The following is a 12,800-nucleotide window of genomic DNA, read 5'->3' as shown; positions in this document are numbered from 1 at the left end:
GGCCATAAACGAGATTCGTTGAGACCTGTGCGAGACATCGTAGGACGGAAGTAAAACATACAGCAGAAATCAAAGTGACCGACATCTGCCAACGTTGTCAAAAGACACACGCGCTCTTTCGAATGCTGACGTAATCAAGCCGGAAGTTTTGTTTGTTTTGATAGCAATCAGGAAAGTTTGAAAAAAGTAGGCAGTAATCGTCATTTAAACTCATTTTTGTGCAATACTTCGTTTGGAAAACAGTTTTCAAAATGGCAGAACTGACACCTGGCTGACACTTGATGTTTCGAAGTCTGGCACAAGTCTCGTGAAGATCGCGCGGATAAGCGACACCTGCCTTGGACCAAACGAACTAAATTCAACACGGCTAAAAACCGAACAGGCCGATAAGTATAATATTTAATTGCAATTAGTTGCCAATACGAGTCACGATATAAGGTTACTAAAACCGAAAACGTAATTGAATAGCACGTTAATTAAGAAATAAAGCAAGTTTAAAAATGACTTCAGTTCTTTAAGGGTATAATGGTGACCGTAATCACACTGATAACAGCCAGGCTTTCGCACCGAGGACACGCACTTCATTTGCACAAGCTGTAAAATAATTGGAGTTCCCCAGTGAGACACTGGACCGTTCCACTTGAGCCTGACTTACTACATGATGCTCTGTGTGTGGCATTAGTGAGTCCTTTTAACGATAACATGCACTTCAGGTTCTTTTCCTTCCCACATCCCCACTTCAGGTTCTTAGCTCATCTGTCCATAAGGCCGTGAGCTGTTCCCACGGCGCGGCGTCCGTCCGTCGTCCATCCGTCGTCCACAATTCAGTTAAATTGTATCTAAATCAGTTCTCTACGGATTTCTGGCCATTATTAAAAAATGTTCTGTTTCCGGTCCACCGGCCGGGTGAGTGCCGTTTGTGCGGTTGAAAAAATGTTTTTTTTAACGCCGGTTTTTCGACATTTTTTTCGGGTTCGTAAATCTAAAATCGAACTTGACATTTACCATTCCCAGGGCTTTCCACTAAGGCTCATACTAGCCAGCCATGACAAATAAGTAGCCAGCCAGGGGGAGTAAACACAAAATAAACTCCTGTGCACGCAGTTCCCAGGATTAAATGTATTTTCCACAGACCATTTATTTATTCACTTTACTCAAATACAAAGTAAAATGGCAGTAAATCTTCTCTCTTTTCTTGCGTTAATTTCATCATGAGGCGTTCCTGGCTTGTAAATCTCTTATTTTCGGTGCATGGCACATTCATGCAGCTGGGCATGCTGTGAATTAACAACGACAACGGTCTGCAGTGGGGCGACACAATTACACACTCAGCCAACATTTCTCCATTTGTGTATGAAAATACTGTACACTCCAACCACTCAGTTTGGGTTCATTTACAACCAACGGTGTCTTTTGATGCCAGCACGGAATTGAACGAGAGAAGACTGGTTTACCGGAGACAAAATAAGCGTCATCTCTGCTTCTGTCCCGTCCGACACACTACTGCCTCCGCCGAGTGCGCGCACACTCTGAACTGAATCAGCTCTGCGCATGCGCCATGCGGCACAAAAAAATGGCAGCCACCATGAAGGAAGGAGATCCGGAGTTTTCAAACATTTGCTTAAGTGTGAAATCGCAAAATGGTATTCTAGCGAACAACAAAATAGTAAAGATTCAGAAAAACAAATCATTCAGTGATCATTTTAATAGTGTAATTTCATCCGAACTCGGCCTAACGCTCGATTTAGAACTACAAAAAGTCCGTGTGTCGGACATTTTAAGTACCTTTGTAAAAGTTTCGCAAATGTTGCAGTCAGCATTTAAAATGCTCATCTCATCTCATCTCATTATCTCTAGCCGCTTTATCCTGTTCTACAGGGTCGCAGGCAAGCTGGAGCCTATCCCAGCTGACTATGGGCGAAAGGCGGGGTACACCCTGGACAAGTCGCCAGGTCATCACAGGGCTGACACATAGACACAGACAACCATTCACACTCACATTCACACCTACGCTCAATTTAGAGTCACCAGTTAACCTAACCTGCATGTCTTTGGACTGTGGGGGAAACCGGAGCACCCGGAGGAAACCCACGCGGACACGGGGAGAACATGCAAACTCCGCACAGAAAGGCCCTCGCCGGCCCCGGGGCTCGAACCCGGACCTTCTTGCTGTGAGGCGACAGCGCTAACCACTACACCACCGTGCCGCCCCATTTAAAATGCTAACTTAAAGTTTTTGTACAAGTTTCAGTTGATTAAACTGTCATTTTATTAAATGTGTCTGCTTTTGTAATAAAAAAAAGTACTGAAAGAAAAAGCAAACACAGCATTGCGATTTCTTATCCATCCATTAAAAAAAAAAAATCCCTCCCTCCCGACTGAAATTTTTTTGCTCATCCGGTGGACAGGAAACTGATTTTTTTTTAAGGATGGCCTCTGTTCCTATTATTTTGTGTGAAAGAATTCGTCACTGTGCACAAAACTTGGTCGTTGTTTTGCAATTTTTTTTTGCTAACAAGTTACTAATTAGGCCAAATGAACGCATTTTCCAGGCCTCTCACTAGAATTGTACGGTATCTCCTGTCTGATTTCTCATCCGATTCCAGTTCTGATCGATGTTTTTAGAAAAATTTCCCTCGAGGAACAAAACTTGGTCGTTTGTTTGTTGCTTTTCCTGTTGTAAACAATTTGTTTACAACTTTGCTTATTTTCAGTTAAATCGTATCTCCTCCGTCAGTTCTCAGTGGATTTCAGTTCTGATTGTTTTTGAAAGAACTGGTCCTTCTGCACAAAACTTGTCATTGTATTGTTTGTTTTTTGCTAACGAACTGCTAATTAGATGATCTTAACGAGTTTTCGGACTTCTCACTAGAACTGTATCTCCTCTCTGATTTCTCATCCGATTTCAGTTCTGATTGATGTTTTGGGTTGATCTTCCATTGAGGAACAAAACTTGGTCGTTTGTTTGCTGATTTTCAACAGCAGTTTGTTTACAACTTTGTTTATTTTCAATTAAATCGTATCTCCTGCCTCCGTCACTTCTCAATGGATTTCAGTTCTGATTGTTTTATTTGAAAGAACTCGACCTTCTGCACAAAACTTGCTCATTGGATTGTCAAATTTTTGACCCAGGCCAACTTAAGACATTTTCTTCTGAATAGAATTGTATCTCCTCTCTCATTTTTCATGCGAATTCAGTTCTGATCGATGTTTCGGGTCGATCTTCTTCCCTCGAGGAACAAAATTTAGTCCTTTGTTGATTTTCCAGTTGTAAACAATTAGTCATTGTCGTCCTCTCTCACATCGTCACGTTTCGGTTCTGTTTGATGTTTTGGTCGTCAGGGTTGTTTTGATGGCAGGACAGATGAGCTGCTACGTCCTTGACGTTCTGGTTTTACACACACATCTCGATGCATGGCCAATGATCCAGGACATTAACGATACTTCTGAAGTAACTACAAATGCGGTACGATACGGTTCAGCCCTGCAGTGTGAGTCAACGTGATACGATGCAAAAGAATATCATGCTACGCAGTTCAATATAGCTCTTCCTCCTCCATGATTATTCTCAATGTGAGTCAAGAAAGGGATTTTATTTTGAAATTCTGTTGGAGCCACAGTTCTCACACGGCATATACTCTTACATGGCTCACTCGATCCTATCCCAAATTGAAATTTCCAGCCAAACCTTGTTCTGGAATGTTCTTCCACAAACTGACTGATTGCAGTAACATTTTTATACCAGAGAGATACAAATTTTCAAATCCCTAAAAGTTACATACTGCCGCTTTAATGTATTTTTTTAAATAGCTGATTTAATTCTGTAAGCTAAATTCCCACTATTGTACGAAATACAAAATTATTATTATTATTATTATTATTATTATTATGCTATTGTTTTTATGGTGCTATTTCTCCCTCAGTTTTCAACCAATCATCGCCAAATTTCACATGAAGAATACCTCTGGGCTGAATTACATTGCTATGACTTTTGGTGCTGATCTGGATCACTGATCCGGAATGATCCATGAAAAACGAGCTTTTTTTCAGTCACTTATTACTGTGTCGATTTTCATGATATTTTTTTGTCAGTTTTTATGCCTCCGCCACCATAAGGTGCAGGAGGCATTATGATTTCGGGTTGTCCGTGTGTCCGTGCGTGCGTGCGTGCGTCCGTCCCGAAACCTTGTGAACGCGATATCTCAAAGGCTAACGAAAGGAATTTCACCAAACCTTCACCATTTGTGCACTTTGGGACAAACATGAACTGATTAGATTTTGAGATCAAAAGGTCTAAGGTCAAGGTCACTGTGAGGTCAAATGTCTGTCCGAAAACCTTGTGAACACAGTATCTCCAGGGCTAATACAAGTAATTTCACCAGGTCAAGATTACTGTGAGGTCAAATGTTCATCCCCAAATCACAACTTAATAAGGCGTGTAGTCTACCAGGCGGAGGCGTCCCCATCGACGCCGTTGGCGTCGAGTTCTATCTATTTTTTTTTTATTTTGTTTAGCCAAATGACCTTGACCTTCAAATGACGAAGGTCAGCTAGTGACTTTAGCCACAGTCTCTATATAGTTGTTGTTGTTGTTATTATTAAGCATTTTTAGAAACCTTTTAACGAATCATTCCCACTTATCTCTAACTCCTCCCCTACCCTGCTCTCTCTCAGGTCCTTTACGTGTGGTGGTCCCTACCGAGTCAGTCTCGTCCTACATGGGTGACATGGCATTGCTGCGCTGCGAGGTGACCGGTGACCCTATGCCTGTAGTGCGCTGGCAGAAGAACCGTGATGAGCTGCCCTTGACCTTTGACCCCGACAGTAGGGTGGTGGTGCTGCCATCCGGCTCGCTGCAGGTCAGCAAGGTGCAGCCACCTGACGCTGCCACTTACCGCTGTCTGGCGGAGAACCCGGGGAGCGTTCGGACGGGCACGGACGCTGACCTGAGGGTATTACCTGGTGAGTACAGACCTTCGATTTTAGATCCCTAAAAATTACATACTGCCTCGTACATAATGATTTAATTTTGTTTTCTACCAGATGGACTTTATTTTTCTCCCCCTCAAACATGACAAGATGTTGCGCTTAGGTTGAAAAATTTGATTTTTGTTTTCCACTGATGATGACATTTCACATCGCTGCCCTTTGGCACGAGCCGAATCCAAAAGCATTTCATCAAGCTCCAGCTGCGTAAAGATCCCATTTCACATCTGTGACACTCAGCTGAAGCACATTTGATCTGTTCGACCACACAGCAGTCATCAGCCTTCACCACAGCGGATGATAAGATAAGCGTCTCTCCCCTGGTGCTTTCTGACAGTTCCTTAACTCAGGATTCCTCGGCTCTGTGATATCTGAGATTTGATCATTTCTTCATCTGATTGAGCTCATTGTCTATTTATTAGGATCTTACCCAAGCAGGAAAAATGCAGCAGGGATTTAGGGGCTTGGGTCCAGAATCCTGGGTTTAAAAACTGATTAATGAGCCTCATCTCAGTGTGGAGTTTTCCTGTTGGTTTGGGGGGGGTGTGCGCGCGCATGTGTGTGTGTAGGAGTGTGTGGTCCCCTGGCTCTATGTAACTCTGACAGCTGGTGTGGATTCCCTTGATTCTCCATGCCGTGCCCAAGAATACATTAAGCTGCTCACATCACTGGTGTGTGCGCACACACACACACACACACACACCATCATCTTACAGAATGTAAAAATTCAGAGACCTGAACTTACTTTTTTTTTTTAAGTAACAGAAACCAGTACACCTGTAAGTCACTCTCTGGGGACAGGACCTTTCCTTAATGCTGAACACTTTTAGTACCTTTATGGCCCTTTTCCACTACCCTTTTTCAGCTCACTTCAGCCCGACACGGCTCGCGTTTCGACTACCTCAGAGCAGCACGACTCAGCTCGCTTCAGCCCTGCTCAGCCCCCAAAACTCGCATGGTTTTGGAGTGGGGCTGAAGCGAGCCAAACCGAGCCGAGTGGGGCTAGGGGCGCGAGGAGACACTCCCCTGTGCACTGATTGGTGAGGAGGAGTGTCCTCACACGCCCACACACGCCCCACGAGCACGCTGGGATCTGTAAACACCGTAAACCCGGAAGAAGAAGAATTACGAGAATTTCTGAAGCCTTATGCGCCTCGCCTCATCTATACGCTCTTGCCAGTATCTGTTGGCGTTGTCGGTGACAACAAGCCACAGCACCAAGACCAGCAACACTAACAACACCATGTCCTCCATGTTTATTGTTTACTATCCGGGTCGTGAGACTACCGCTTAAAAGATCACTGATGTCACTGTTTGCGCTGCCTAACGACATCACGTGACGTCCACCCACTTTCGCTAACTCCACCCAATGTGTCCACCCACTTCCAGCCAGCACGGTTCAGCGCGGTTGTAGTCAAAATGCAACTCCAACAGCCCCGCTCAGCTCGACTCAGCCCAACTCAGCACCGCACGGCTCAGCCCGACTCAGCCGCGTTGGTAGTGGAAAAGCAGCATTAGTACCTTTTACCTGGTAAACTTTACTGGTTCTTTGCAAATCATGTTAAAACTTGAGCTAAATTCACCTTTCTTGAAATATACATGACTAAAAGTACAAAGGATTGAGGAGCCTTAAAAGTATCACCATGGCAACAAGTAATGTACCACTTAGTACCCTTTTGATTTTACGGTATACGAAGGGCTTTTTATGCGTCAGGAGACCGAAGGACGTGTTTTGTCCGTTATTTCCAAAAGTTATATACACTACCGTTCAAAAGTTTGGGGTCACCCAGACAATTTTGTGTTTTCCATGAAAAGTCCCACTTTTATTTACCACCATAAGTTGTAAAATGAATAGAAAATATAGTCAAGACATTTTTCTGGCCATTTTGAGCATTTAATCGACCCCACAAATGTGATGCTCCAGAAACTCAATCTGCTCAAAGGAAGGTCAGTTTTATAGCTTCTCTAAAGAGCTCAACTGTTTTCAGCTGTGCTAACATGATTGTACAAGGGTTTTCTAATCATCCATTAGCCTTCTGAGGCAATGAGCAAACACATTGTACCATTAGAACACTGGAGTGAGAGTTGCTGGAAATGGGCCTCTATACACCTATGGAGATATTGCACCAAAAACCAGACATTTGCAGCTAGAATAGTCATTTACCACATTAGCAATGTCTCATCTCATCTCATTATCTCTAGCCGCTTTATCCTGTTCTACAGGGTCGCAGGCAAGCTGGAGCCTATCCCAGCTGACTACGGGCGAAAGGCGGGGTACACCCTGGACAAGTCGCCAGGTCATCACAGGGCTGACACATAGACACAGACAACCATTCACACTCGCATTCACACCTACGCTCAATTTAGAGTCACCAGTTAACCTAACCTGCATGTCTTTGGACTGTGGGGGAAACCGGAGCACCCGGAGGAAACCCACGCGGACACGGGGAGAACATGCAAACTCTGCACAGAAAGGCCCTCGCCGGCCACGGGGCTCGAACCCGGACCTTCTTGCTGTGAGGCGACAGCGCTAACCACTACACCACCGTGCCGCCCCATTAGCAATGTATAGACTGGATTTCTGATTAGTTTAAAGTGATCTTCATTGAAAAGAACAGTGCTTTTCTTTCAAAAATAAGGAAATCTCAAAGTGACCCCAAACTTTTGAACGGTAGTGTACATAAGACATTTTTTTAACATGGTATAAAGAAAATTGCGATCGATCATCACATGAGCAAAACAGAAATATTGGTTGATTTGGCGATTTATATTCGTATTGTATTTGGTTTTGTAATCGGTTCCTTTAAAGGTGATGATACACGGGGCAACTGCACTTCGACAGTTTCCCGTTGAGATCGGGCCACGTGATTTCTATCTGAATAATTTTGATCATTTTGGGCAGCTTTTTAAGATCATCCAGTCAGAGTGCTAGCAGCAGATCACACGACCACCTAAGAGCGTCTGAAATTTTCAACAAAGATGGCGGCGTCTCCAGCAGTGGAGCGAAGAAAAACAAAGATGACGTATCTTTTTATGCCGGTAAATTGTTCTGTGTAAACCCAAAGTGGTGAATTTACCTCATCAAATGCTTAGAAAACCAACAGACATCTATTTTTGTGCTCAGGTTGGAATTAAGTCATCGATTTTATTTTTTTCAGCTAAATGTAAACTGCTGTTAGCGAACCACCGCTCCATGGAGACTGAATGGGATTTAGCTAACTCACAGAGGTTTTTGCTAACACAGTTAGGTGAAAGTTATCGCTAGCTATGTAAGGATAACGTTAGCTCTCTTGCGTCAAGTTAAAGTGATGGGCAGCTCATGATTTTTTTTTTATTTTAAATTTTTTTTTTGTGAGTTGTAATAGAGATTGTCTAAGGGTAGTATCTCATTGGGCTGCGACAGCCCGCAACTAGTTGGAGACCCAAGAATTGCGATAAAATATGCGAATTAGCGACAATTTTCACTTGGAATCACACTGAACTGATATTCGCAAATTTTACTGCAATTGTTGTGTCTCCAACTAGTCGCAGGCTGTCGCAGCCCGGCTTTCCCTCGGCAGGCAGGGAAGTAGAGGAAGCCTCACGGAAACTGACTTGAGAAGGGTTTGCGACGGCTTTGCGACACCAGTGACGCATTTGCGGCTATTTTGAGAGAAATTTTTTCGTACGAATTTTTTGAACGTGTTCAAAATTTCAGCGATGAAGGAGCGACACTTTGCGACTCATGCGAGGAAATTGAGAAGCCCCACGAATGTTTCAAGACACTTTTGAAACTCTCTCGCGAATGACGTTCGCAATTTGTCGCAAGCTGTCGCAGCCCAGTGAGATACTGGCTTAACTTATCGTCTGATCTAATTCACATCCAGAGCACGAGTACTTGTTGAACCCAAAGGTGAAACAGTACAAACTTTGGCATCTAATAAAGAAAGAAAGTCTTTCAGGAGCTCCGTCAGCCCCTTTTACTCCTCCTCGCCCATCTCCTGGGCCATGTCCTTTTTTTAAATCTTTTTTTTGCGGAGATGAGAATTAAACGATTATGTTTTTTTGATGTGTCAGTTATTAGTTATACAGTAGCATATGTGATTGAGGCTAGTAGCATTTTTAAAGAGAGTTTAAAAGTTTATTATTAACAGAATAACGTGGTTATTTTGATTTATAAATTTTAAAATAATGGCAAATTATTTTTTGAACAGAATATCTATTCAGTTTTGTTCCAGAAGTGTTACTTAGTTGAGCGAAATAAAGCCTGAAGCCGAGACAAAAGTGACGGCTACGAATGTTTGTGTCCATCTTGGCGGTGTCTGTCTCCATGACAACAGATTTGCTCTTATCTGATTGATTGGTTGTTGCCAATTGTCTGTTGTCCTAATTAGTTGCCCTGTGTCGCACCTGGTTGCCCGTTGCTGGCAACATTGGCCAAAAAGTTGCCCCATGTATCAGCACCTTAATACGTCTCACTGGGCCTCGTTTATCAAGCTGCTTACAGACAGATTTATTTATAAATCCTTCATACGAGTGTTTACATGCCATTATTTACAAAAAAAGTTTGGCTCCTGAGTGTGGAAATTTACACGTTGTTGTTCTTCTTCTTCTCATTATTATTATTATCTCATCTCATCTCATTATCTCTAGCCGCTTTATCCTGTTCTACAGGGTCGCAGGCAAGCTGGAGCCTATCCCAGCTGACTACGGGCGAAAGGCGGGGTACACCCTGGACAAGTCGCCAGGTCATCACAGGGCTGACACATAGACACAGACAACCATTCACACTCACATTCACACCTACGCTCAATTTAGAGTCACCAGTTAACCTAACCTGCATGTCTTTGGACTGTGGGGGAAACCGGAGCACCCGGAGGAAACCCACGCGGACACAGGGAGAACATGCAAACTCCACACAGAAAGGCCCTTGCCGGCCACGGGGCTCGAACCTGGACTTTCTTGCTGTGAGGCGACAGCGCTAACCACTACACCACCGTGCCACCCACACCTCATCATAGTACTCAAAAAGCACTGGTTAAAGTAGTAAATGACCTCCTACTGGTCTCCAATAAGGGGTGTGTCTTCCTGCTTGGGTTGCTTAATTTCAGTGCAGCTTGTGATACCATCTATCATAACGTTTTTCTTGACAGACTAGAGACAGAGAGAGAGACAGACAGAGAGATGAAAAACACACCCAAGGAGGTCATGTTAGATGATTGGTGTGTGTGTGTGTGGCTGGATGAGTCTCTGATTGATCAGCAGTCATGGCTCGACATGCATCCAAACAGAGCTGAGAAATACAATCCGAGTGAAAAGGTAAATCACAGGTGTTTGAGTCGAATCCCTCTCCGACTCTGAGCTGGGCAGCACGGTGGTGTAGTGGTTAGCACGGTCGCCTCACAGCAAGAAGGGTCCGGGTTCGAACCCAGCGGCCGGCGAGGGCCTTTCTGTGTGGAGTTTGCATGTTCTCCCTGTGTCTGCGTGGGTTTCCTCTGGGTGCTCTGGTTTCCCCCACAGTCCAAAGACATGCAGTTAGGTTAACGTGGGGCGGCCTTGGGCTGAGGTGCCCTTGAGCGAGGTACCGAACCCCTGACTGCTCCCCGGGTGCTCTGGTGTGTCTGCCCACTGCTCTGGGTGTGTCTGCATGTGTTCACTGCTTCAGATGGGTTAAATGCAGAGGATGAATTTCACTGTGCTTGAAGTGTGCACGTGACAAATAAAGGTTTCTTTAAAGTGAGAGATACAGAGACAAAGAGAGAGAACTGGAGTGAAAGTGGGATGAAGGAGGGATGAGTAATTAGAGCGCGGGAAAGAGAGAAGGATGAATTTCAGCCCTGAAGGTAGAAATGACCGACCTGAGTGCAGGCTCAATACCAAAAAGACAAAATGTCTCATTTTCCTTCTCATTTGGATTAAATGCCATCAACTTGTCATTTCAGAAAGATGTTTTATTTCTTATACACCTTTACATACAGTACTCGTCAAAAGTTTGTACACCCCTATGAACCTATGGCTCGGTCCATACTATCAAGACTGAGTTCTGATATTTTCCCGTAAACACCAAGCAAACGAAGTTAATGAGGAGTTTATTATATGGATTTTTTAATTTCTCAGATTAAAATAGATGGTTGTTATAATGAGGCATGAGGCTGCTTTCAGTCATGTCATATTTGTAACGTAGTCGAGTCACGCATGCAGAATAAACGGCTAGCGGTTTCAAAACCGAATTTCTGTTTGTGGTTAGCGGTTTCGCTAACACTATTGATGAACACCGGCTGAAAGGCAACTGGATTGCCGTGCTAACAGCACCTAGTCGCAGATAAGCTAGCATTGGCCTTCGCTAACGCTGCTGCTCAATGCTACAGCAGCTGGAAGGTAACTGGACTGCCATGCTAATAGCACCAAGTCACAGGTAAGCTAGCGTTCATCTTCGAGAACACACCCAAGGAGGTCATGTTAGATGATCGGTGTGTGATACCATCTATCATAACATTTTTCTTGACAGACTAGAGACAGAGAGAGAGATGGAAAACACACCCAAGGAGGTCATGTTAGATGATTGGTGTGTTCATCTTCGAGAACGCTGATATGAAGAGAGTGTGTATGTATAATAAATAATAATAATAATATTGGCTGGGCGGCACGGTGGCTAGCACTGTCACCTCACAGCAAGAAGGTCCAGGTTCGAGCCCAGCGGTCGGCGAGGGCCTTTCTGTGTGGAGTTTGCATGTTCTCCCCATGTCTGCGTGGGTTTCCTCCGGGTGCTCCGGTTTCCCCCACAGTCCAAAGACATGCAAGTTAGGTGTGAATGGTTGGTTGTCTCTGTGTCAGCCCTGCGATGACCTGGCGACTTGTCCAGGGTGTACCCCGCCTCTTGCCCATAGTCAGCTGGGATAGGCTCCAGCTTGCCCGTGACCCTGTACAGGATAAGCGGCTACAGCTTCCATTCAGCTACTCATCTTCGACTCATTCAGTATCATGCTAGCTGAATGGAATATATCTGATATACCATGAAAAAAAGCCAGCCAATATTATTTAATTAGCCTCAACACTTTTAATGAGAATGCTCTGACTATGTACACGATCCATGCACATTCATATCTTACACACACACACACACACACTTTATTATTTTTCCACCCACTCAGTTGAACTCTCAAACCCTCTTCAGTAATAAGTGTTGATCTTGTTCTGGAGGTGTTATTATTTGTGCCATCAAAGCGAGCAGGTGATTTTTCCTGAAAAGCAATAACCAGCGTTATAGTGTAGAAATCAACATGTCTGTAAAAATACACTGTTCCACGCTCACTGCAGTGTTTTACTTCCTGCCTCGTGTTTGTTCTGCGTAGAGCCCGGAGTAGTGAGGAATCTGGTCTTCCTCCAGAGACCCATGAAGGTCACGGCTCTACAGGGCCGAGACGCCGTGCTGGAATGTTCCGCCTCCGGCTACCCGACCCCCTCCTTCTACTGGATGAGAGGCAGCGAGACGATCCAACTCAGGTGAAATGTGCTAGAAAAGTGTGTGTGTGTGAGATATTTATAATTAAGACAGGACTCGTTATCTCGTAAAGTGTCTTATATTCTGAAGTCGGGACAGTTATGCAGCACAAACGTTCACATCCGCAGAGGTTTCTGAACAGGGGGGAAAAGAAAATATTAAAAGGAAGGAAAGAATGGGATTAAGGAAAGGAAGAATGGAAGGAAAGGGGGAAAATGGAAGGAAGGAAAAGAGAAGAATGGGTGAGGAAATAAGGAAGGAAGGAAAGAGAATGGAAGGAAGAATGGTGGGAAGGAAGGAAAGTAAGGTAGACCAAGGAAAGAAGGAAGGACAG

At 44.2% G+C, this 12,800-nt stretch overlaps 1 protein-coding gene across 1 annotated transcript in view; it reads left to right on the top strand.

Annotated features, from left to right (window-relative positions):
- The window catches only part of dcc (DCC netrin 1 receptor), a 638,603-nt gene that overhangs the window by 269,188 nt on the left and 356,615 nt on the right, over positions 1-12,800 (top strand). The window contains exons 3-4 of the mRNA XM_060912655.1: positions 4,675-4,962; positions 12,318-12,468. Coding sequence (XP_060768638.1) covers positions 4,675-4,962; positions 12,318-12,468 — 439 coding nt within the window. The remainder of the gene's footprint in view (positions 1-4,674; positions 4,963-12,317; positions 12,469-12,800) is intronic.

Source organism: Neoarius graeffei, chromosome 28 (genome assembly GCF_027579695.1).
Source record: "Neoarius graeffei isolate fNeoGra1 chromosome 28, fNeoGra1.pri, whole genome shotgun sequence".
In the NCBI taxonomy this organism is placed as follows: domain Eukaryota; kingdom Metazoa; phylum Chordata; class Actinopteri; order Siluriformes; family Ariidae; genus Neoarius; species Neoarius graeffei.
The sequence above is the reverse complement of the archived record's forward strand: the minus strand, read 5'-3'. Positions and strand labels throughout refer to the sequence as shown.